Source organism: Pituophis catenifer, unplaced genomic scaffold (genome assembly GCF_029215685.1).
Source record: "Pituophis catenifer annectens isolate HBS135680 unplaced genomic scaffold, rPitCat1.0.hap2 SCAF_4, whole genome shotgun sequence".
NCBI lineage: Eukaryota > Metazoa > Chordata > Lepidosauria > Squamata > Colubridae > Pituophis > Pituophis catenifer.
This window is the reverse complement of record NW_027256884.1, coordinates 120,346,776-120,374,132: the sequence shown is the minus strand read 5'-3', so window position 1 is coordinate 120,374,132 and position 27,357 is coordinate 120,346,776. Positions and strand designations below refer to the sequence as shown.

Here is a 27,357-nt window from a genome sequence, read left to right as displayed (position 1 = left end):
GTGGTCAGAAGCGTTCGTGACCAGAGATTCTATTGGGTATGTGTGTGTGTATGTATGTATGTACAGTATGTATGTATATTCTCTCTCTCTCTCTCTCTCTCTCCCTCCCTCCCTCCCTCCCTCCCTCCCCCTCTATCTATCTATCATCTATCTATCTATCTATCTATCTATCTATCTATCTATCTATCTATCTATCTATCTATTGGAAGGAAGCATACTTTTAAATGGTGACTTATACCTGTATTAGGAAGTTTCATAAGATTAGCACGTAGACATATGGAATTAAGAATATCAACGAATCTTCTCAGTTCTGTGGGGCCTTCATCTTCCTTTGAGTTTTTTTAATGCTCTAACAGTGGGCCAGGATTTAAAATTCTACAGATTTTTCTATTCTCTTGCTAAACTTCGTAGGACAGTAATATGAAGTTCCCAGGTGTTCTGCTTTAAATTATTGATGGTGAGAGCCTGGTCTCAGAAGTTAAAGGCCACTTTGAGAATGTTAATGAGTGAAGAATGAATGCCTTGGAATCTTAATGGCGAAATAATAAGGTTTTCTGCAAAGACAGATGCTCAATCTATTCACCCCAACTCATGAGGATATCTACATACTTTAGGAATCTTGTCGCAAGTTTTTGTTGTTGTTCGGTTGCTAAGTCACCTCTGACTCCTGTGGTGCTATGGACCACAAGATGCCACCCCCACATCCTCCGCTGTCTCTCGGAGTTAGCTCATGTTCATAGCGTCGATGACACTATCTAACCATCTCATTCTCTGCCGTCCCCTTCTCCATTTGCCTTCAACCTTTCCCAGCTTCAGGGTCTTTTCCAATGAGTCGTCTCTTCTCATTTGGTGGCCTTGTTGCAAGTAAGAGTTGGTAAAAACTATTTTTCTAAGAATAAGCTTTTATACTTAATTAGGAGTGTCTCGCCCAGTAAGACTTGTCCTGAGTACCAGTTACTCTCTCCGAATTGTGGACTGCAATTTGGTCTCCTAAATTCTTCTACCTCTCAATAAATAAATAAAATTTGGTGGCAGCAAAGCAGTCGTTTCTGCTAACATGCCCCCCCCCCTTTTTAAAGCAAATTGAGGCTTAAAATAATTTTGCGGCACCTCTACATTTTCTCTATTAACTTTGCTACACCCCAGAATTAAACAACGAGCTAAAAAGTCAGCGCTGCCCACTCTGTTGGCATTGCTACATAGACAAAATCACAAATATGAACTTGGAGAAGACATGAATTAAAGAAGGAAAAAAAGAGAACATAAGAAAGAAACTTAAGTGGCTCCACTTTAATTCTCATCTGTTTAAGAAGAAGGGTATGAAAATATTGTCAGCCTCTGAGATTTTAGTATTTTAGCCCGGGGTCCCCAACCTGTGGGCTCTTGCTCGCTACTGGTCCATGGCCTATTTGCAACCAGGCCACGCATGTGGCCAGCTGGTGCACGTGCACACGCACAGCTTCACTTGCGTGTTGCAGAGCCTCGTGGCACTACTCACACGAGTGTCACGAGTGTTTGAGGCTCCACTTGCGAGTGTTGCAGGCACTCGGGGCTCCACTCACATGAGGGTTGTGGGCGCTCAGGGCCTCACACAAGCATTGCGGGTGCTCAGGGCTCTACTCGTGTGGGCTCACAGCCCCACTTGCACAAGCGCTCGCGGCTTCACTCACATGGGCGTTCACGGCCCAACTTGCATGAGCGTCGTAGGCACTCTCAACCCTAGTTGTACGAGCAACGGGTGCTCGCGCATACCTGCCCCTCCCACAAAACCATCACCTCTTTCCTCCCACCCTCCCCCACTCCAGACCGCCAACCCGGAAAGGTCGGGGAACTCTGTTATAGCCTGCCAACCCGGAAAGGTCATACTTCCCATGGAAGTTGAAAAACCTTATTAAGGGATATGCTCTGAAGGAAAAAGAGGTCGTTTCTTCTGACTCAATGATTCAGAAACCAATACTGGTCCAACGAAGTGAAAAACTTAATTTCACTTGCCCTTGTTTAGGGAAGTAGAGATGCAATGGGACCCGATTGATGCCTGGAGAGCCTCCCAAAATTGTAGGTAGTTCTCCTGTATCTTAAAGAATATGCATGAGTCAGTTACATTTATGTTATCTTTTTTGAAGTACGCATTGATTTGAGTCATTCGTGTAACTATGCCATTAAGTAAAGAATGCAAATTCATCCTTTGTGACAATTTGCATTGCTTGGGTATGCATCATGCTTACCTGTCACTTGCAAATGACGCCAATGGCTGTAAATTACATCATTTATGGCGTTTGCACCGTGATGGGGTCTACACAAGTGAGATAAGTTGCCAGAAGTGACATCATTTGCAACGTAACGGACAGGCAAACGGAACCCCCCTAAATGAACCCCCCTGTACCGTACAAATTTATAGACTTCACTGTGGATGATTTGGTAAACTCTTGGTCTGTTACAAAAACATTTTAAAAAGAGAAAAAATAGCAGAGGGATTCTTTGATACATGTTGCTTCTCAAGCCATTAAACACTAATTGAGACAATTTTTCGATTTTGGGCAGGAAGGTCCATATCATCATCTGAAAACTGGCTTTTGTTTACTACTCTCGCGTGTCCAACTGCTTCTTGATTTCTTTCCTCTTTTGTCTCTGTGCATTTCTCGTAACTGTTGGTCCAGTTGCATGCCACCGCTCTGCCAAGACACGCAGAAAATCCTACATTTCATCAATATGGTAATGAAGTATTTGTCTTGGGCTCAGGAAATTTGCATTTACAAGGTGAATGGCAGCAGGGTTTACTTAATTCTCCAGGAGTGCTAGTAGTAGCTATTGTCGGGGAATCACTACGTGTAATTAAAAGTCACCTTGACTAGTTCCATTTTTCAGTTGATCTGACTGCTCGGAACAAATCTCCTTTCTCCCCTCTTTTCCCCCCTCCTGCTTTTGTAAGCCAATCACTGCAGTTTTGTGTAGTTTTCCTCCTTAGGTGTGTCCAAACCACACACAAGTAATCACACTCTTAATCTTCCACTTGAATCCATCACATTCCTTTGAGTTCTTTGTTTCTGAAGGGAGGCATATTTACTGAGCGATTTTGGTTCGTTTTCACTCAGTCCTTTTATGATTGGTTACTACCTCTAATCTCATTAAATTTCCTACCAGCTAAGCAGGAAGACACAAAGCTGACTCACATTACATCCAAGAATCCGAGTTGACAAGTTTGCAAGCCAAGAATTCAGAGGTGGAGGGTAGAAGGAGGGAGAAGGCGATCCAAGAACAGTGTTTAATCTAAATGTTGTTTTCAAGATTTTGATTATTTTGTAGAATGTTATACTAATGTTTGGCTAGTTCCTGATTTATTTCTTCCCCTGTTTTGAGCTCACCTTTTCCCCTAGGAAAGGTGTTCCTATAGCAGATGATCAACCACAGTGCTGTTAATAGTAATTTGATAATCATTTGAAATTTATTCGTAGTGTGAAATTTCGTTTTCCCAATTCATATTGTTACAAACTTGTGTGTTCCATGGCAAAAACAAAAACAAAAATAAAAAACCAAATAGATTTATAGGACATTGTAATTGAAAGGAATTGTAAGCCACTCAGAGTCAATGAGTGAGATGGGTGGCTATACGAAAGGAAGGAAGGAAGGAAGGAAGCAAGGAAGGAAGGAAGGAAGGAAGGAAGGAAATATTTTCAGCGGTGTTCGTTGGTCACATCTGATGTGTGATCTTTGTAAGATTTCAATTATTCAGTTGGGATGCCACATGGCTCCAAAAGCTGCACTGAGGATTTTAACTTGAGGTGAACTTGGAATTCCTAATAGAAATTTTATTTACAACAGAGAGCTTAAAGGTTGCATTTGGTGCATAATCTATTGGTTGGTCAAATTCTTACAGATTTCTGTAAGGCAATCCATAATTTTTTAATACTGCTGTAGAACTTGGTGAAATGCTAAAACAGGTTACTGATTATAGCTTACCACTTATATTTGTCCACCTATAAGGTATTCTCATGTATTTTTACTACTGGTCTGAGGCTATAAAAACACATCGATTCTTTTGTTTGTCCATCCATCCACCCATCCATCCATCCATCCATCCATTTTTTAAATAGCTGCCTAACTCATATATATGAATGGTTTATAAAGAATTGTAATTTGAGAATTGTAAAACTTCTTTCTGACTGATGGGTAACTTTCAGCATGGTGGATATAGATTAGAATTTGGTGGATGATTTGAAAAACCAGACTGATTCCATGTCTACGTGTATATATGTATAGGTCAAACCGTGGTTTCTTGCTAATCAATGTCATCTTTTTGTTTATTTTTAAAGGATGAAAGAATGATGTGATGGAGAAGAATATGGGCCACTGGTCATATCCTTTGGCCCCTGCTTCTGGCCTCGTCTTCCTGCTTGTTCAGCTTTTGGGTAACATCTGTCATGGCCTTCAAGGGAGTTTACCACTGGGCTTCCACTTCACACATTCCATTTACAACACCACAGTGTACGAAAACTCAGCAGCACGGACTTACTTGAACAGCCAAAGCAGAATGGGCATCGCGATGGCTGACTTCTCTTGGGACATCAAGTACAGGATTGTGTCTGGCGATGATGAAGGTTTCTTCAAAGCAGAGGAAGTGGCAATAGCTGATTTTTGTTTCCTTAGGATAAGAACTAAAGGGGGGAATTCTGCCATACTGAATCGAGAAATCCAAGACAATTATTTATTGGTAATAAAAGGTTCTGTCCGGGGAGAAGACTTGGAAGCTTGGACGAAAGTGAACATACAGGTTTTGGACATGAATGATTTACGACCTTTATTTTCACCCACTACCTATTCTGTAACAATACCTGAAAGCACACCTTTGAGGACTAGTATTGCGCAGGTCACTGCAACGGACGCTGATATTGGTTCGAATGGCGAATTCTATTACTACTTTAAAAATAAAGTTGATCTGTTCTCAGTCCATCCCACCAGTGGAGTTATCTCCTTAAGCGGCAGGCTAAACTACGATGAGAAGAACCGCTATGACTTGGAAGTTCTGGCTGTGGACCGAGGGATGAAGCTATATGGTAACAATGGAGTAAGCAGCACCGCCAAACTTTACATTCATATTGAACGTATAAATGAGCACGCCCCAACTATTAATGTAGTGACGCATGTCCCCTTCCCTTTGGATAAGGAGTCTACGTATGCTGTAGTTAATGTTGATGATCTAGATGAAGGTTCCAACGGTGAAATTGAATCCCTTTCTATTGTTGCTGGAGATCCCTTGGAGTACTTTCAGTTGGTCAAGGAGGGGAGATGGTTGAATGAATACAAAATCAAAGAAAAGAAGTCCCTTGATTGGGACGCTTTCCCCTTTGGTTACAATCTCACTTTACAAGCCAAAGACAAGGGGTCTCCTCAGAAGTTCTCAGCTATGAAACTGGTCCATATTGCCAGCCCTAAGAAAAAGAACAATCCGGTCAAATTTGAAAAGGAAAGTTACGATGTAGCTATCAGCGAATTCTCTCCTCCTGGCGTAGTTGTTGCCATCGTTAAATTAACCCCAGAAACCCAGGGAGAAGAATACAAATTAACCCTCAGCGAAGATGCGCAATATTTTAAGATAAATCCCAAAACAGGGCTGCTTACCACAGCACTTCCTTTAAAAATTGTTGACAAGGAATTGTATGATTTGGAAGTCACAAATAAAGAAGGGGACTTAAAAGCACCTGTGGCTGTGAGAATTGAAGATGCCAATGACCATATTCCAGAGTTCACCCAGCCTTTGTACAGCTCCTATATCAATGAAAGCGTCCCTGTGGGGACTAATATTCTATCGATTTCTGCCTTTGACAAAGATCGTGGGGAAAATGGCTACATCACGTACAGTATTGCTAGTTTAAATTCACTCCCCTTTTCCATCAACCAGTTTACTGGGGTTATTAGCACGTCCGAAGAACTGGATTTTGAGTCTTCCCCAGAGAGTTACCGGTTTATTGTGAGGGCTTCGGATTGGGGTTCCCCTTACCGCCATGAAAGTGAGGTAAATGTCACCATCGTCATAGGCAACGTGAACGACAACAAGCCACTCTTTGAGAAGGTGGCTTGTCAAGGAGTCATCTCGTCAGATTTTCCCGTCGGTGGGCATATCACAGCCGTCTCTGCTATAGATATCGACGAGCTGGAGCTGGTGAAATACAAAATTATTTCAGGTAACGAATTGGGTTTTTTTTACCTGAATCCAGACTCGGGAGTTCTACAGCTTAAAAAGTCTCTTGCTGGTGCTGGCATCAAGGCTAGTAATTTTGGACTTCGGATCACGGCAACCGACGGGGAATATTTTGCGGACTCTATGTTTGTCAACATTTCAGTAGTTCACGGAAAGGTTTCTTCCAAGACCTTCAGCTGCAGAGAGACCAGGGTCGCTCAGAGGCTGGCAGAGAAGCTGCTGAAAAAGGCCAAAGCCAATGTCAAACTTAATTCTGAAGATGGCTTTCTTGATTTTTATTCTGTGAACAGGCAGGCCCCGCATTTTGATAAATCCTTTCCCTCGGATTTGTCAGTCAGAGAAGATCTCCCTGTTGGTGCTACCATACATCGAATCAAGGCCTACGATGCTGATTCTGGATTTAACGGGAAGGTCCTCTACACCATATCATCCGGTAACACCGACAGCTGTTTCAATCTTGAAATGGAGACTGGTCTGCTGAAGGTCCTTATGGCGCTGGATCGTGAAAAGACAGAACTGTATCTTCTTAATATTACCATTTATGACTTGGGCAACCCACAGAAAGCCGCATGGAGATTACTTACTGTCACCGTTGAAGATGCCAATGATAACAAGCCTGTATTTTTGCAGGAAAGTTACACAGTTAATATTTTGGAAAGTACAAGTATCGGTGTGGAGATTATCCAGGTGGAAGCCAGGGACCGAGATCTGGGAGTAAATGGAGAAGTGGTTTATTCTATCTTGACAGACACACGGCAATTTGTAATCAATAGCTCCACAGGGATCATTTATGTGGGGGATCATTTGGATAGGGAAGCCAAGGCAAATTTTACATTAAAGATAGAAGCAAGAGACAGAGCAGAGAATGGACACCAGCAGTTTTCTGTCATTCCCTTAAAGGTGTTTTTAGATGATGTCAATGATTGTGCTCCGGTTTTCATCCCACCTAGCTATAGCGTGAAAGTCTTGGAAGATTTACCAGTTGGTACAGTCATCGCTTGGCTTGAAACCCAAGATCCGGATCTTGGTCTCGGGGGACAAGTGCGTTACTCTTTGGTGAATGATTACAACGGGAGATTTGAAATAGACAAATCCAGCGGGGCCATCCGGCTCAGCAAAGAACTCGATTACGAGAAGCAGCAGTTCTACAATTTGACCGTACGAGCCAAGGATAAGGGGCGCCCTGTTTCTTTATCCTCGGTGTCCTTTGTGGAAATCGAAGTGGTGGATGTGAATGAAAATCTCTACATGCCTTATTTTTCTGACTTTGTGGTGATTGGCTCTGTGAAGGAAAACTCCCGCATCGGCACAAGTGTTTTGCAAGTCAATGCTAGGGATGATGACACCGGCAGAGACGGCGAGATCCAGTATTCCATCCGTGACGGCAGTGGACTTGGACGTTTTAACATAGATGAAGAAACGGGTAGGTGGATCCTTCTTCTCTCTCTGCAATGTATATGTAAGGGTGCTTCGTCAGAGCCAGAGTTGTGATTTCTGACCATCCCGCATAATGACGGAAGTGGCATTGTCACCTTTAATTGGGAGTTAATACAGGAGACCCTTGATACGACTGAATTTGGAAATATCTCTAGGGGGCAAGCATAGGTAGTCCTTGACTTATGACCACAATTGAGCCCAAATTTTCCATCGCTAAGCGAGACATTTGTTAAGGGGGGTTTTGCCCCATTTTACAACTTTTCTTGCCGCAGTTGTTAACCACTGCAGTTATTAAGTTATTAACACGGTTGTTAAATGAATTGGCTTCCTTGTGAGAAGGTCAGAGAAAGGTTATCACGTGACACCAGGACACTGCAACTGTCATAAGTACATGCCAGTTGCCAGGGGTCTGAATTTTTAATCACATAACTGTGTGGATGGTGTAACTGTCTTTAAGTGTGAAAAATGGTCATAAGTCACTTTTTCCAATGCTGTTGTAACTTTGAACAGTCACTAAACGAATGGCTGTAAGTCAAGGACTACGAAGGGGCAATATCACCCTTAAATTGGCAGTTAATACAAGGGTCTCTTGATATGACTGAATTGGAAATATCTCTAGGGGATAAGTATATCCAGGTTATCTGAGGGACCGACTCTTGCCGGTCACATCTACCCGATCCATCAGAGCAGGGAGGCAGGGAATGCTGAGGGTCCCATCCCTGAGGGAGATACACCTGGTGAGACCCAGAAGAAGGGCCTTCTCCATGGTGGCTCCCTCTCTCTGGAACATCATCCCCCCCAGAGATTAGAACGGCCCCCACTCTAATACTCTTCCGAAAGGCGCTGAAGACCTGGTTCTTCCAGCGGGCCTGGGGAACCCAGAGTGGGATGGAGCCCATTAAATGGCTCGTATGAATCTGCTGTCGCTGGGCTGGGGGGTGATTTTATTACATTAATTTATTTGATTTTTTTAAAATTACTTTTATTAGTTTTACTGTTTTTAAATGTGGTTTTATATTTTGTAAGCCGCCTTACATGGGCGAATAGGCAGCAATATAAATTCAATAAATAATAATAATATATTTGAATACAGATTGCACATATGGAACCGAATGCATAGATATGTATTTGCAAACGTGTCTCTCTTTTTGGGTGATACCATGCAAAAACTAGGTGTTGGTGGATGGAAGCATCAGTTAAGTTTCTAACCGCCTATATTTTCCAATTGTAACGACAGTGATTGACTGTTCGGTTACATCTGCCCCAAGAGAGCCACAGAATTGCAAGCCTTCCCCTTTGCCATTGCTCCGTTCGGAGTAGGAAGCGAATGGTGCCTCTTGTGTGATTCCATTAGCACGGGGTATTATGGGATGACAACTGTAAATTATGCCGCCCAGCCTGTTAGACCGTCTGTACACTCTTGACCCCATCAGAAACATGAATTCTGATACAGCAAAATTAGAAGTGCAAAATGGATTGTCAGATTGATGGAGAAAAGATGATTACTTTGGTGGGTGCATTGTTCTTTATTATGTTACTGGAGGGGCTTTTTTTAAAAAAAAAATAATAGCCAATAAAATATACAGAACAGGAATATGGTAATTCAGAGTTAGCACTGATTAAACTAGAATTAAGCATAGAAACAAGCTAGGCGTACGAACTTTATGCTTGTTTCGGTTTTTTTTTTTTTTTTAAATGCAAAAGACATTAAACATTCTCATTTTCCAGAGGGGATTAAGGGTTTGAAGGCTTTTCAGATATTTAAATTACGGCTGTTCCCCACTGCCATTACTGAACATTATCCAAATCAGGAAAGGGAAGAGTCAGAATATGCATCCATACGATAAAATTGCAGCTAAACAAGCTGGCTGTTAAGTATCTAATAGGTGGTGACATTAATGGAGTAGCTGTAACATTAGATTAAGTGAGGAAATTAGAAGTCATTACTTTGCATTTCGAAGAAATTTCATTAAGGGCTAGCTTTGCATTAAGCTCTGCCCTAAGTCTACAAGGGAACAGAGGGCACAAATTCATTATATCTCGTTGCTCTTACTGTCTTCTTTGATGCCAAAGAAATGATTGAAAGCTTTTAAAAACAGGAAGACTTTTCGCATGTCGGTTCTCACTGGGAAATTCAGTTGTGTCTCTTGGGAAATAGGGAAGATTCACAGGCCCACACTTTCCCCAGACTTCAAGAAGAAAAACATTTCTAGTGTTGTGATTTTTAGCTACAAAAAGGCAGGATTTGGATCTTGATGCTTTGTCTATCATTTTGCAGATGTTGACATTCCCACTTCCGACCGATAATCCATCTTCACAACTACTAGAATCTTACCGATTAGCTTTTGTGAGTGATATGATATTGTGGAACTCTACCATTCTTTATGTTTATGGAGATTCTCTGTTGTGTCCAGATCATGGTTGTTTCAAAAGTGCTTTCTTTCAAAAAGCAGCTGGATGTTTTGCTAGAAGACTGAATGGAAGGATGTATATTCCTTTCAGTCATCTGGTTGTTAGTACTCTTTCTGAGAATACTGCTCGGCAACTTTTTGGAAAATCATCGACCTCCGAGATAAAATGTGTTCATTTTACCTATTTTGATTAGATGAATTAGAAAAACAGGTGATAAAGGTGCTGGTTGGTTAAAGTTTTCAAGATATTTCACCATAAAGATTTATACATAGCCAAGTATAATTGCCTACAAGGGAGGGAGGTGTCTAATGATCATGGTGCCTCGGAACTTCTTGACAAAGTACAGTAGAACAATGAAAATGGTACCACATGGAAGTGTATAAATTTATCTTCACTTTGAGAACAGCAAGGCAGATGACTACGAAAAGCACGTGGAAAATTTGCTTAGGTCCTATAAAGCACCACAACATTGTTGTGGCCCACCGGGGGCCAATGGAGCTGGCAGCAGAGTTGGACAGAGATGAGGTTGGGAAGGAACATGGGCCAGTCCTGGGGGCTGGGGACAGCTCGGACAAGGGCTGTGCGTTGGAGGCAGAGAGGGAACTAGACAGCAGTGAGGCAGAGGAACAGCTGGAGCCTGTTCCCAGTATGCACATGCGCAGAGCTGCCAGAAGACAAGAACAACTAAGAAAGCAGGGTTGACTTGGGAGTAAAGCCACTTCTTGGATCAGAAGCAAAACATCAAGAAAAACAGGAAAGTCCAATTGCTTTTGCATCTATCATCCTTTGGTGGTTGTGTTAAGAAATCTGGATAGCCAAAACATTCAGCCACATTTTAATTTCCTATCGTTTTCTACAGCCATTAAGCAAGCTGATACCTCAGGTTATACTGTATATGGCTGTGATGGCGAACCTATGTCACGGGTGCCACAGGTGGCACATGGAGCCATATCAGTGGGCACGCGAGCACTGCCATAGCTCAGCTCCAGCGTGCATGTGTGCGCCGGCCAGCTGATTTTTGGGCCTTCTGGTCCCACCGGAAATTGGGAAATGGGCTGTTTCTGGCCTGCAGAGGGCCTCTGGTGGGGTGGGGAAGGTAGTTTTCGCCCTCCCCAGCCTCTTAGAAAGCCTCTGGATCCTGGGGAGGGTGAAAAATGGGCCTACCGGGCCCACTGTGCTATCGCGTGCTAAAAGTGGGGGGGACACACCGGGGGGGTCACGTGCATGGGGGCGGGGTGCATTGAATTATGGGAGTGGGCAGTTGCTGAATTCTTATGTGTTCTTCATGGAGAACTATTTTAAAGCAACATGGAACAAACATTAAAATCAGGAATTACACTATTCAAAAGGTTCAATGTACTGTTTGGAAAACAGGGGTTAATATGGCCTAGAACATATTTCTTCAATAGAGAAGTAGATAGGGAGGTCAATATGCTTGGTGGTGGAGATGCATTCAGTTCTCCAAAGGGCTATAATTTTTCTCTTTGGCTGGAAAGTACAAGAAGTCTCTATTTTGGCCATCTCAATTTCCTCAAACATCAGACGTCTGTTTTGGCCATCTCAATTTTCTCAAACACGAGAAGTCTCTGTTTTGGCCATCTCAATCGGACACCAGTATTCAAAGCTGTTTATGAAAGCCAGACAGTTGTACATACTCCAGGGATTGGTTTATTTAAATAAAGCATTAAAAACATATAAATCTTCTTTGAGAGACTGTGTTGAAACTTGGATTCTGTAACGGCAGCAGAGTTTGAATCTACACCGTCCAAGAATTTAACTTTGGGATGACAAAACCTTACAAAAGGCTTCTGCATTTGAAATCCAGTGATGGTTAGAATGGAAATGTGTCATATTGAGAACGCTTTCAAGAAGTATTTACATATACATAATGCAGTACTGGTAGTTTTCGACTTATGACTGCAACTGAGCCCAAACTATTCATTGCTAAGCGAAACAAGCTGTTCAGTGAGTTTTGCCGTATGGCCTTTCTTGCCACAATTATTAAGTGAATCATTGCAGTTATCAATGATTAGTCACATGGTTGTTAAGTGAATCTGGCTCTGTTTGTCAGAAGGTCGCAAAAGATGATCTTATGACCCTGGGACACCGCAACCTGTCATAACTATGAACCAGTTGTCAAGCTTCTGAATTTTGATCATGGAACTGCTGGCATGCTGCAACTGTCGTCAGTGTGAAAAATGGTTATAAGTCACTTTTTTCACTGCTGTTATAACTTTGAACAGTCACTAAACAAATGGTTATAAGCTGAGGACTGTCTGTCCATATTCATATATATCGTGTGAATCTGGAAAAGGAGTAGAAAAAAACAACTAGAATGCCTGAGAAGATTTAACAACTTGAGGAACTCTTGAGTTTAAGGATTAATACAGGGGTGAAATCCAGCAAGTTCTAACAGGTTCTGGAGAACCGGTAGCGGAAATTTTGAGCAGTTCGGAGAACCGGTAGTGGAAATTTTGAATAGTTCGGAGAAATACCACCTCTGGCTGGCCCCCCGAGTGGGGTGGGAATGGAGATTTTGCAATATCCTTCCCCCAGGAGTGGGGGGGGGAGAGAATTGGGATTTTGCAGTATCCTTCCCCTGGAGTGGGGTGGGAATGGAGTTTTTGCAGTATCCTTCCCCTGCCATGCCCACCAAGCCACACCAAACCACACCCACCAAGCCACGCCCACAGAACCGATAGTAAAAAAAAAAAAATTGGATTTCACCACTGGATTAATACACAACCTGGGACCCATTATTTTCTCAATTATCCCAAATCAGAGTTTTAAAAAATCAGGGGATATTAAAAAACAAACAAAAAACCTCTGTAAGTGTACTTTCTGTTGGAGAGAAATGTCAACAGGATTGCGTTTAGGAAATAAATAAACTGCCTGTAAATTGGCATCATAAAAAACATGGATTTCCTCAATTGAAAACAAAACACATACACAGGGAAACACACACACACACAAACACACACACACAGCTTCTTTCTCAGCAAGAGTGTGCTAGAGATTACACAGAGTGGGAATTGATGATGAGTGAGTTATTCCCTCTATTAAATATTGGAACCGGGAATTCCCCAAAGAAACTTCAGGGGCGAGAAATTGAGGAAAGGGAAGAAAGAAAAAAACTTCTTCATACAAGACATTGTGAAAATAAGGCCATCAATGGGTAATGGTTATTATGGATATAAATTAACTTTATGGCCATCGATAGTATGTCTTTGGAAGGTTACTGGGAATGATCTGTGGGAGAAACCTAATGTTGTGCTCCACGGCGTTTGGCTTTGAGTAGATATCTGAAGATGTCTTCAAAATACGCTTTTAAACTTCTCTTTGACTTCCCTCTCAAGAAATCTTCTTATGTTATACTTATTTATAGTCTATATAGGTGCCTTGCCCATCAACACCCTAGTATTAACCTTTTGGACTCCATTGCTGTAAATCAAAATCTTTGAAGGACAGTCTCCTATGCCATCCTGTCCATTTGCTAACTGGCGACGTCTTGCTGTTACGCTGCTTTTTGATGTGTAGGGATCGCAAGACTGGGCTTTGTAAAATCTGTAACTGTAGAGAGTAAGGAAGATGACGATTGACGGAGATATGCAAGAACCTTAAAAGAATAGCAGAGTTAGAAGGAACTTTGGAGATCTTCTTGTCCAACCCCTTGCTCAAGCATGAAACCCTATACCCATGATGGCGAACTTATGGCACGTGTGCCACCTGTGCCATATCGGTGGGCATGCGAGCGTTGCTCTAGCTCATCTCCGGCGTGCATGCACACGCCGGCCAGCTGATTTTCGGGCCTTCTGGACCCACCGAAAGTCGGGAAACAAGCTGTTTCTGGCCTCCAGAGGGCCTCTGGGGGGATGGGGAAGGCCGTTTTCACCCTCACCAGGCTCCTAGAAAGGCTCTGGAGCCTGGAGAGGGCAAAAAATGGGCCTACCGGGCCCACTGTGCCATTGCATGCCAAAAGTGGGGGGAGCATGGGGGATTGTGCACACATGCATGGGGGAGTGGCGCGCATTGAATTATGGGTGTGGGCATGCGTGCGTATGACACCCCCCCTGCTCTCCTTGCTTTTGGCACGCAACGGCAAAAAGTTTAGCAATCACTGCCCTATACCATTTCAGACAAGCGATTGTCCAATTTCTTCTTAAAAACCTCCCGTGATGGAGCACCCACAACTTCTGAAGGCAAAGCTTCTGATGGTTTTACACCAGGGTGGATAAAAATCAATGATTTTTTAAAAAAAAAAAATAAAAAAAAATCAGATTTTTTTGATTTAAATCGGATTTTTTTGATTTAAATCAGATTTTTTTGATTTTTATCGAATTTATTTTAATAAAAAACTTTTGGGATAAAAATCTATCGTAAGATAGTTTTCTATTTAAGATACATAAACAATTTAGTTTATTCAGCATGAAATGGAGCTTAGTTATGTAGCATGAGGCTGTATATTCTGCAACACTGGGACTATCGGTGAGTCAACAGTGGGTCAAAGGAGTAGCAGAGATGACAGTTGCTCTTTAAAAATTATGATTTAATTCGAGTTGATTTAAATCAAGCCTTTTTACTAGTGATTTAAATCATGATTTAAATTGTGATTTAAATCAACTCGATTTAAATCAAATCCACCCTGTTTTACACTCAGAGAATTTCTCCTTATTTTTAGGTACAACACAAGCAAATTGTATCCAGTTCCAGCAAAAATTCTATTAGCCTTTCTATGGAGTTGATTTCCTGGTCTGGTCTATATAGTAGGGTTGACAGCAGTCTTACAAGTAATACCCTTTCCCATTTCTGTTGCTCTGCCTCATGTTTTAATGAAGAGGGTCTCAAATAGGAGATAGCTTTACATAAAATAGGAAATAGGATTGGAGATTAAACAGGATTGCACTAGAGCAGGGGTGTCAAACTCGATTTCATTGAGGGCCGCATCAGGGTTGTGTTTGACTTCAGGGTGGCGGGCAGGGGTGTCTGGCCAGGGGGGGGCGCAGGTCAACGTCATTTGTGTTGGGGGCACCTGTGGTGGCCCAAGCACTCTGCCAACGAAAACAGGTTCCTGAGCTCCGTTTTCGCTGGCAGAGGCATTGCGGGCCGGTCCTTTACTGTTTCTAGGATGGCCGCACAGACCAGATCTAAGCACCATGCGGGCCAGATCCGGCTCCCGGGCCTTGAGTTTGACACCGCTGCATTAGAGCAAATTACTCAGCCTTTTCATTTTTAAGATGTGTGTGGATTTCAACTCCCGGAATACCCCTGGCCACATGCATTCTGGGAGTTGAAGTCCACACAGCTTAAAGTTGCCAAGCAGGAGAAACACTGCAATGCAAAATATTTCTTGAAATACAATCCTGCCCATTTACTGATTATCAACCCAAGAGGCCTTTCTGCTCTATTGTTTGTCATCCATCCAACATCTGTAGCTCAGTGTTTAGACTCAACGATTCTCAAGTTCACGCTCTTGACACTTTCTGATATCTGAAAATAAATTCTTGAAGAAACATTGTCCGTTGGTTCTAAACTACAGGGCTTGTAGTTTTGACAAGATTTCCATGGCATTTGTTGGAAGACTGAAATTAAAAAAAAAAAAAAATCAGTCTTGGAAGCCTGGTGGCGCAGTGGACTAAACTACTGTAAAAGTAGTATTTAGCTGTCAGCTGCCTGCAATTACTGCAAGTTCAATTCTCACCAGGCTCAAGGTTGACTCAGCCTTCCATCCTTCCGAGGTAGGTAAAATGAGGACCCGGTTTGTGGGGGCAATAAGCTGACTTTGTATGAAATAGAACGCTGCTTGGGGGTCCAAAAATCCCTACTAAGCAGGTATATACAAAAGTATGGCTATTGCTTAATGCATTGTAAGCCGCTCTGAGTCTCCGGAGAAGGGCGGCATATAAATCAAACAAACAAACAAACAAATAAATAATAAACAAACAAACAAAGATTCTGGACAATGTTTCCTTCAGGTCAGTTTTCATACATTCCTTGAGCAAATGGAGAGTGGATTCTAGAATATATCTATATCAGTGGTGGGTTTCAAAATTTTTTACTACCGGTTCTATGGGTGTGGCTTGGTGGGCGTGGCTTGGTGGGAGTGGCAGGGGAAGGATACTGTAAAATCTCCATTTCCTCCCCACTCCAGGGGAAGGTTACTGCAAAATCCCCATTTCCTTCCGATCAGCTGGAACTCGGGAAGCATCGATGGGGGCGGGGCCAGCCAGAGGTGGTATTTACCGGTTCTCCGAACTACTCAAAATTTCCGCTACCGGTTCTCCAGAATTGGTCAGAACCCGCTGAAACCCACCTCTGATCTATACCACTCCGGTAATTGCACATTCATTCCAAGGGAAGATATAACCGCGCGCTTAATGGTCAGAAATGATGGGAGAATTTCTTTTAAGATAGTGGCAGCCTTAAAACCCAATTGGGCAATAAATCAGCTGTAAAAGTCACTGGCTCGGATTAATTGTTAAGAAGAGAGATCTATGTGTTTTATGTGTGGCTCTGTGGAACTCTTTAGAACTGACCTTGACTCTGGCATGTTTATACGATTCCTGGAAACTTGTGCAGCTAAGCAAAAATGGGAAGAGGAAATAAATAAAAGAAAAAAAGGAAAGCAATATTTTACTGCGCTTGCTGTTACAGACCAAGGGCTGCAGTAATCATTTCTGTTAAACATATTAGCCCATCGTAAGGGCTGCTAGTTTAATATGCTAGTTGCATAAAGCCATACAGTATTTCGTATTGGCAGGTGTGTATGCACCCATCCATCTTGATTCTGTCAAGACAGTTACTTCACATGTTGTATCATTCTTCCAAAGCCCTGCTATCTTCCAGATAGGAAGTCAACTGTCATAATCTCTACAGCAGGGATGTCAAACACGATTTTATGGAGGGCCGCATCAGGGTTGTGTTTGACCTCCAGGGGCCGAGGTGGGCGGGGCCATGATGGGCGTGGCCAGCTCAGCATCACTCTTGTCAGGGCGCCTGTGGAGACCGTGTGCTCTGCCAGCGAAAACGGGCACTTGACGTCCGTTTTCGGCTACCATGCCCTCCTGCAACCCTCTGCCAGTGAAAACGAAGCTCTGTTTTCACTGGCGGAAGCACCACAGGCCAATCCTTCTCTGTTTTCAGGGCGGCCCCGCGGGCCAGATCTAAGTACCCCATGGGCCATATTCGGCCCCCAGGCCTTGAGTTTGACACCCCTGTTCTACAGCTATTTGGAAATAATGGAAGCCTGTGTAACTTCATTGTACTAGATAAAGGAATAAGCCAGTTTTTCCCCCCTCAATTCTTGTGAAGCACTGAATGTTCAGAAAATTGCCAGGGTTACTTCCTTAAGCATATGTTCCCTTTCCCTTTTTCTTCCTTAAGAATCTAGGAGTTTATTATTATTTTTTTTTGGCACGTAAGTTAGATGATTACAGCTGGGTGATCTTTCTGATTCTCCCCTTCTGTTGTTAAAGACTTGTTAAAAGTAACTTTGTCCCCACAATTTTAAATTGCAAATTGACTCTTTTATTTTAATCCCTTGAATTAATTTTGTGCCATCTTGATTTTAACAATGACAATTCTTACTTAAAATCTAACTGGTGAAGAATATTTTCCACAAGAAATCTAAGACCCAAGGAGCTAAGGGAAAGTGATTTTTTTAAAAAATAGTCATTGCCAAATGTTCTATTACTTTGGTAGTCCTCGACTTACAACAGTTCATTTAGTGACCGTTCATAGTTTCAATGGCAATGAAAAAAGTGACATATGACCGTTTTCACACTTGCAGCCTTTATGGCATCTCCATGGTCACATGATCAAAATTCAGATGCTTGGTAAGTGGTTCATATTTAGGACGGTTGCTGTATCCCAGGATTGTGTGCTCACCTTTTGTGCCTTTCTGACAAGTCAATAGGGAAGCCAGATTCACTTAACAACCGTGTTACTAAGTTAACACTGTAGTTTCATTTAACTGTGGCCAGAAAGATGGTAAAATGAAGCAAAATTCACTTAACAAATGTTTCGCTTAGCAACATCAATTTTGGGCTCAATTGTGGTTCTAACTCAAGGACTACCGTTGTGGCCTCTTGGCTGCCGGCCTCTCCAGCAGCCAAATCAGATGAGGCGGCGGCGTGGGAGTAAGGACCAGCATCAAGACAACCTGAGAGCTCCAAGGGGGAAGAGGGAATGGAGCTGTCAGAGATAGGGACAGAGGTGGAGCCTCGGCCGTCCATCAGCCCTCAGATGGAGAGTCAACAGCCCCCAAGTCTGGTGGTGGCTGATGAGGAAGAGGAGGAACAGCTGGGTCCAGTGCCTGATGCGCAGAAGGCAGAGGAGAGGAGAGCAGTGGAAATCTATGGGCCGATCCTTGGGATGGAAGAGCCACTGCTGCTACGGGATGAAAGCCCCACCTTAATCTCTCGGAATAAAAGGCAGGGAGTGGAGATGAACAGGTGTGGCAGACAACTATTCATCTCCCTGCCAATCAGACTTGTTAGCCTCCTATGAGAAAGAGAGAGAGGGAGGGAGGGAGGGAGGGAGGGAGAGAGGGAGAGAGAGACTGAGACTGAGACTGAGACTGACTTTTTGCTGGAGCTTTTGGCGTTCCTAATAAAGGAATCATTGATTTAACTACAGAGAGTTTGTTGTGTTTGGGAGCCGAGTCAGAACAACTATGTGTAATTTGCATAGCAAGAAGCCTGTGGACAACTAACTACCTTGGCAGCTGTCACAGCTTTGTGAGATTCCAGGAAGTGTCTTGCATTGGTTCTTGTTCTTCTTTTCTGTCTCAATGCTCGAAGGTCGTGATGCTACTTGGACGAAAATCTAGATTTCATTCCTTTGAAGTTTTCCATTCCCAATATTGTAATTCATGGACAACCAGCTGAAGCGTTTGTTACTGAAATTCATGACAGCAAAGGGGGCCTACATTGATGATCTGCTAATGTTTGTTAGGAAAAAAAGTCAGTAGATTTGGATCAAAATTTATCTCCTTTATTTGCAAGGAAAACCTCAAGTCAGCTCTGCTGGGATTGTTCAGGTCGATCTAAAAGTATTTCATCCTGATTGTTTAATCATTGATTACCTTCTAGCTTTAAATAATGATGTCTCCTTCTTTTGTAATAAACAGGTGGAAATTCCTTTAAGGGAAATGGGGCTTTAGATGCAATTGGGAAAGATTAATTCTTTTGAGTCCATGCAGCATTTGATAATTAATTAAAAACGGTTCGTTAAGATGCTTAATCCAAATAAACAATTTTTCTGTTTCAAGGTTACGATGGAAAGAAATCTGCAAAATAATTTGTTGGACTCTGAAGAAAATTAAGGATGGTCATGTGACTGCATTCTGGTGCTCGGCAACCCGGTTTGCTTTTATAACCGTTTGCGGTGTCCCGTGGTCATGTAGCCACATTATGGCAATTTTGCTTAAAACTAGTGTTTTATTTGTGATTTCTGGCATAGCAAGCAATAAGTTCACTTAATGAACGTCATTGTCAGCTTTTCAGAAAAAACCCCAACTCCAAGTAAAAACTCTGAAGCAAGTATTTTTCAAAGTTCTATTTACTAGAATAGGTAAACTGGCACATCTGGGAAAACCCAAATCTGAGAGGTCCAGGTTTTCCCTCAGTAAATCCAAACCATCCCCTCAATCGTCAGTCGATCACATGCTCCAATCAACCGCCGTCCCATCTCAAGACCTCACTCCGACCACTCCTTCTCCAGATGCAGGATCGTCCTGACCTTGACCGACAGGAAGAATGCTATTATGTTATGATGTTTCTTTCTCTTTGAACACACCTTTTTTAAAAAAAAGAAGATAAGACGGACCACATCTTTTTAAGTCATGCATTTCCTTAATTCTATCATTTCCACAGATTTCTCCCCTTCATCTTGTAAAGGGCAGGCAACTTAATCACACGCTAAATCAAGCATCTTCTTCTGAAGGTACCAGAACTTTCCTAAAAGGCCTGGCAAGAGAGTTACTTTCTCTGATTTATGTGGCAATGATGTAAGTTAATGGGAAGGCTAGCCACACACACAAAAAATCAAAGCCAGCACTTTCATAAAGTTAGATTTTCTGTTTCTGTTCCTTTTGTTCTAATTAATTATGTTATTATGTTATATTAAAGCTTGCCAGGCCTTTTAGGAAACTTCTGGTACCTTCAGAAGAAGATGCTTGATTTAGCGTGTGATTAAGTTGCCTGCCCTTTGCAAGATGAAGGGGAGAAATCTGTGGAAATGATAGAATTAAGGAAATGCATGACTTAAAAAGATGTGGTCCGTCTATCTTCTTTTTTAAAAAAAGGTGTGTTCAAAGAGAAAGAAACATCTGTGATTATAGATTTTGATTTATTTCGAAGACAAGGCATTGTATTATATTGTTGCTGGTTATGGCTGTTTAGGCTTAGTAACTGGAACTGTTTAACCCTGGGAAGAAATGAGGGCCATGATAGGTGTGGTAATCCTATAAAATGAAGATCTGCATCATATACGAATGTATCTTTTTTTTTATGTACACTGAGAGCGTATGCACCAAGACAAATTCCTTGTGTGTCCAATCACACTTGGCCAATAAAGAATTCTTATCTATCTACTGTATCTATCTATATCAGTGTTTCTCAACCTTGGTAGCTTGAAGATAGGTGGACTTCAACTGCTGGCTGGGGGATTCTGGGAGTTGAAGTCCACCCATCTTCAAGCTTCCAAGGTTGAGAAACACTGATATAGATAGATACAGGTAGTCTTCAGTGTACAACCACAATTGAGCCCAGAATTTATGTTGCTAAGTGAGAAATTTGTTAAGTGAATTTTGCCCCATATTACAACTTTCCTTGGAACATTTGTTAAGTGAATCACTGCGGTTGTTAAAATTAGTAGCATGGCTGTTAAGTGAATCTGGCTTCCCCGTTGACTTTGCTTGTCAGAAGGTTGCAAAACGTGATCACATGACCCAAGGACACGGCAACCGTCATAAATATGAACCAGTTATCAAGCATCCGAAGGTAAATCACGTGACCATGGGGATGCTGCAACGGTCATAAGTCATTTTTTTCAGTGCTGTTGTAACTTCAAACAGTCACGAAATGAACGGTTGTAAGCCAAGGACTGCCTGTAGTTGAGGGTTAGATTTTTATCTACTTATCTGTAACCCGACTATTGTTTTTACGAATAACCCAAGGCAGGGAACATATCAAATGGGACAACTCACACCCTGGTCAGCACTTTACCCTCCTACCAGGGTTGGGTTCTACTTACCTTTACTACCAGTTCGCAACCAAACCTGCATGTCCCACAGGGTGGGAACAACCCGGCCCAGTGATCCTGTGCTAAGATGGACGGCCTGAAGCACCCGACGGCTGAATGCCACATCCGCTGAGGCGAAGGAGTCCACCTTGTAGTGGTGGATAAAGGGAGTCAGGCTGGTCCACGTAGCAGCCCTGCAGACCTCCTCCAGGGAGGCTGGCGTGGCCCAGGCTGCTGAAGTAGCCGCACTTCTGGTGGAGTGTGCTGCGATATTGCATGGGACCGGTAGGGCTTGCCATTGGTAAATTGTAGTTATGGTCGCTCTGATCCATCTCCCTGATGTTGGTCCTGTGACCTTGGTTCAGTGCTGTGGAGTTGGAGTCGGAGTCGGAGTCGGAGGAAATTTTGGGTACCTGGAGTCAGAGTCGGAGTCGGAAGTACAAAAAAACTGAGGAGTCGGAGTCGGAACATTTATCTCCCGACTCCATAGCCCTGACAGTGCTGTGGAGTCGGAGTCGAGGAGTCGTAGTCGGAGGAAATTTTGGGTACCTGGAGTCGGAGTCGGAAGTACAAAAAACTGAGGAGTCAGAGTCAGAGTCGGAACATTTATCTCCCGACTCCACAGCCCTGTCTTGGTTCCAATGGACGCAGATTGGAATGAAATGAACAGAACTTTCGTCTTACGCAGGGCCGCGGTCCTGGCGATGTTCCTGATGACATCAGGGTTGGTGGGTAGAGCCTCCCGCCAGTTTTACTACCGGTTCTTGTGAACCGGTCTGAACCGGGGGCAACCCACCACTGCCTCCTACCATCGGGAAGGAGATATAGAAGCATAGCCAGCCGCACAAACAGGCTGAAGAACAGTTTTTATCCGTGGGCTGTCAGACTCCTGAATGCGAAATAACATCATAACTACGTAGTACGATGGACTTGCAGGGCTGGCACAACGTGTAACATGTTCACACTGTCAGATTTGGAAGCCATATTAGGCCGGAAGCTTCTATGCTGCCACCTGTTCATGTGTGGGAAAGTCGGAGGGGGGATTTAGTAGAGGGTTTGTCTGTAGACATAATAGCATCGATTTCTGGAACGCTGACACACCCTGGTGCAATAGGACTGAGTGTTTTGTTAATATGATTTATTGGGTTAGGGATTTTCTGTCTTCACTGTGAGTTGTTTTTATGTTTGCGGGGGGTGCACTGAGTGATCTGTCCCCGTCCACACACACACACACACACACACAAACACAGCCAGCGGAGGATTAAGAAAGTACTTGGCACACACACAGGTCGTTATCTCAAACTTGGCAGCAATATAATCACTGTCTGCCAAGAGCTTTTACTGCAACAGATAACATAAAATTACATACGCATTGCAAATAGTCCAGCAAAACAATATCCCTTTCGGCAGCTTCAGACGTTGTCCAAGTGACTAGCCAAAGTTCGTTTTTGTTCCTCACGGAGTTTTACCAGCCACCACCCTCTCTTATATAGTCTCTGGGGTGTGGTCCAGTGACTCAGTTCTAATCCCTAGCACGCCTCCTTAATTGCTGCAACCGTTTATCACGCCTTCGTTGGCGTGCATCCAGGAATGACGGCTCTCCTTCGCTCTCATCCGAGACACCTGGCTCCTGGCTAATCTCCTCTCCCTCGGCCGGCACCTGAGACAGTGCCAGAGGGGAGGGGCCTGGAGAGGGAGGCCTGGCTGACTCCTCTTCCTCATGTTCGGAGCTTTCTTTCTCCGATGAGATAGGCTCAGAGGGCGGGGCCACAACACTGAGGAAGCTCCACCAATCTCATTGTACATATGTTGTGCGCTGACAATAAAGGTTTGAATTTGAATTTGGTTTGAATTTGAATTTCAAATGCACTTTCCTCCTCCTATTTTCCTCGTAACAACAATCCTGTGAGGTGGGTTGGGCTGAGAGAGAGTGTCTGGACCAAGGTTACCCAGCTGGTTTTCATGGCTGAGGCACTTGGACTTAAGCTCTCACAGTCTTTTCCATTTTTTCCTCTCTCTCTCTCTCTCTTCCAGTTGTCAAGATACTCGTTGTTTTTCAAAACCGGTTAAATCTGTTCAACAGATGTCGATACTAAGTATGGACATAGATACGAATATATTGTTCCTATCCTAAAACCCTGTTGCCAGTGGAGCACTGAATCCCTAATTTTTAGCTTGCATTATATAGAGAATATATTAGGCATGAAATGCTCGAAATTAGTTCAGATTTTTTTTTCCAGACCTTTAATCTAGTTGAATACGGGACATTTAAATAATCGGCGAAATGCATCAGGTTCAAAAAAACCACCAGCTATTTGTTCATTAGCAGGCCCCTTTCTTAACCTACTTGAAAGGTGACATCAAAGCAAAGATGCTAATGGAATGCATTTAAAAACGTCTGTTTATTCCTCCTGTGACACTCGGCCTATAAAATTATTTCCCTCGGAGAAGTCCGCTTGGATCTTGTGTTATTGGAGTCGGCTTTTGGAAACGGGATGAAAATATTTTATTCAGCCAATCTTTTGTGCTGGCAGATGACTGATACTATAATCAGAAGTGAACGTTACTTCATAATTAACCACTCTCTGTCATTTGTTTTTTAGGTATGCATGCGTTATCATTAGTATTTTGTATTTTTCTGTTTATTTGTCTTGTCAGTCACAGGATCCTGGGTGTCGACTGAAGGCAGGAAAGTAGTTTTAAAAAGGATCATAAATAAAACTTGCGGGAAGCTGGGTCCTAATGTCTTTTAGATACCGAAAGAGCAGAATATGTATTATTACTAGTTTTAAAAAGTGATAAGCTACAGTGGTACTTTGGTATTCGATGTTAATTGGTTCTGGGAGGCACGCCAAGTTGAGATATCAAACAAGCCAGATGACTTCTCACATGACCCTTTGTTCTGGCTGGGAAGAATTTTCTTTCCTTTTTCCTATTTCAGTGACCAGCATGTCCGACTTCCTGTTTGTTCTCTGCGGCTGTCCCCCTCTTCCTTTTCAGGGTGCCAAATACCGAAGAAACTACGAGTACTGGGATGGCATTTTCGCATCAAAATGTGTTGTGTACCAAATTTGATGAGTTTTGAAGCAGTCGAATAGGTACCACTGTATATCCTCAGGACAGGGGGTCTTCATCTTAAGGACAGTCACTTAGCAACCATTCAACTTAGGATAGACCTCCCTGGAAGTACTTATGAACCAGTTCCAAAGTTCTGATAACTGCCCTCCCCCCCAATACACACACACTTTGGGTGGCCTGCATTATAACGGTTTGTAGTGTGATCAGGGACCATGTTTTTAAATATTTTTGCCCCAAGACCAGCGTTAAGTTCTAGTTTTGGCAAATCAGCCCATAGGGAACGATTAATGACCACAGTGTTCATTTAATGGTTCCCACAAAAAAAGGTCCTAAAATCAGGTTGGTTTCCTGCCTAAGCAGAGGGTTGGACTAGAAGACCTCCAAGGTCCCTTCCAACTCGTGTTTGTTCTATTCCTATTTATTCCTATTCCTATTCCTATTCCTATTCCTATTCCTATTCCTATTCCTATTCCTATTCCTATTCCATTCCATTCCTGTCCTGTCCTGTCCTGTCCTGTCCTGTCCTGTCCTGTCCTGTCCTGTCCTATCCTATCCTATCCTATCCTATCCTATCCTATCCTATCCTATCCTATCCTATCCTATCCTATCCTATCCTATCCTATCCTATCCTTCCACTGGGTGGAATTATTGTATCATCACTGATTTCATCTTAATAAAGCTTGATAATGAGAATTGGGGGGTGGGATCACATTCAATTCTGGCAGCTACCGAAGGACGGAGAAATTGTACTGCAGAAGGCAGCTACACAAGCTGAGGAACATGCAGCTTTTATAAAAAGTTGAACAACGGGTGGAAAGTGAGTGTCACATCTGCCTGAAGCACCTTTTCCCCTTCTAATCTGAACCTTTCGCAAGTCGTTAAACTACCGTCTTTCAGTGACAAGTTTTTTTTAGAGGCTCAGCATTCAGAATGGACCTGGAGCTATCCATGGTGCTGATTCAATTTTCCCTGTTTCTATGCCGCTAAACTTGTCTTCACCTGTCTAGTTGTATGTCTTGTTGCAACTGAATCTTCCTATTTAACCTGGCTCACTTGTCTGGAACTGACATACTCTAGTCTGACCTTCTCTGACTTCACTTGTTGGATTATTGCAAATCTCCTTGCATACTTAACCGACGTGACTTCCTTCAAAACGAATCTGCTCAGCTCACGTTTTACCTTGTGTGCCTGAAGCCCCAAAGCAAATGTGTGCGTACACCTATTTTTTGTGCTTTTGTGCGCTTTTAATATGCCTGGTTATACTGTAAGTCACTGTTTTACAAGTCAACACACCGACTTGATTATTAGAATAGAAACTTTTTAAAAAAGGGATATTTTGAAAATGTAAATGTGATGAAATAAGGAAAGGATCAAATAAATCAGATAGATTCTGTTCTGGAAACTGAATGAAAAGAAATGATGCATGCAAGAGTGAATGATTTGCACATCTTATCATCCTTGGTGGCTTCTCTTAAAAATTGGCTGGGCACATACATGTTTTTCCTAGAGTTGGGGAAGGCTGCCATAAATGGAATTAGCCCAACTTTCTGCAACTTTATAAACTCCAAATTTGCATGTACTGTTGATCCGAGAATCCTCTGTATTGTAGTTGGATTTGCTGGCTATAAATTTTGAGAGTGGCAATACTAGCAGAACTAGAGGGGGATCTTTGGAGAAAGTTGGATTATATGCCTAACAACTAGAGGACAGCTTAATCTTCAGCCAAATTAGCATAACATTGCATTCTCTTTTTAAGTTTGTTTGTTTGTTTAGTACATAGTATATTATACATGGACTATCACTATATATTAACATTTCACCTAGATTAGTAGAACACAATAAAATATAAATGTTGAAAAGATCTGTGTTCAATTAGCAATGTCCAAGCCATCTAAACTGCAAGGCGAACAAACAAGTCAATCCTAGAGGAGATCAACCCTGACTGCTCTTTAGAAGACCAGATCCTGAAGATGAAACTCAAATACTTTGGCCACTTAATGAGAAGGAAGGACTCACTGGAGAAGAGCCTAATGCTGGGAAAGGGGACGACAGAGAATGAAGTGGCTGGCTGGAGCCACTGAAGCAGTCGGCGTGAGCTTAAATGGACTCCAGAGGATGGTAGAGGACAGGAAGGCCTGGAGGAACATTGTCCATGGGGTCGCAATGGGTCGGACACGACTTCGCAACTAACAACAACAAGCCATCTAACCATTGAAGTGCAGCATCGTTTATATTTTTTTAAAAATCAGATATTGGACTGGTTTATGCCCTTACCTTACAGCCGGTCACAATGTGATCTACAGTTTGATATGGGATCTTGATATGAGAATATTGTGCTCCACTTCTATAAAGAGTCCCAGCAGACACCTTATGAAAATCGAATCCTATTGAGGATTGTCCATTGTCTGATGTGATAGTTCAAATCCTAACATCTTTTTTGTGGGGTCACTTACACGTCTTCCTCTTTTTAAGTAATTGTGATTCACTTACACAACTGCAGTGATTTACTTAAGAAACATGGCAAAAAATTGTAAAATTGGGCACGACTCACTTAATCATCTGGCTTAGCAATGGAAATGCTGTTTCCAATTGCAGTTGAATGTCAAGGGCTATGAATATACTATATCTAGTCAAAGGATTTATTATGCATGGTAGAATCTTTGACAATGACTCACTTCGATTCATATCTAAGACTGTTCAAAAACTTCAGTTGAACGTCAGTGAATTCCGATTTGGCTCCTTGAAAGAGGAAGGAAAAAGTCTTAAGATTTCTGCCACCAATACATAGAGAATCAGTTTTAAACCATCAGGAAAGGGTTTTTTTTTTTGGCACTAATTGGCTAGGATGAAACAAGCAGCTTACTGTTTCTAGCTATCTTTGGGCTTTGGGGAGTGGTTTCACCTCAAGATGTGTGTGTCTGTGTGTGTGTGTGTGTGTGTGTGAATGAGTGCTGAGAGTGTAAGAGCAGGGGTGAAATGCTCCCGGTTTGGAC

General features: G+C 42.6%; 1 protein-coding gene across 1 annotated transcript in view; it reads left to right on the top strand.

Annotated features, from left to right (window-relative positions):
• The first annotated feature begins 4,327 nt into the window (after positions 1-4,327).
• Positions 4,328-27,357, top strand: part of FAT3 (FAT atypical cadherin 3) — a 466,547-nt gene continuing 443,517 nt past the window's right edge. Inside the window, exon 1 of the mRNA XM_070943674.1 lies at positions 4,328-7,619. Within this exon, the coding sequence (XP_070799775.1) occupies positions 4,328-7,619 (3,292 nt within the window). The remainder of the gene's footprint in view (positions 7,620-27,357) is intronic.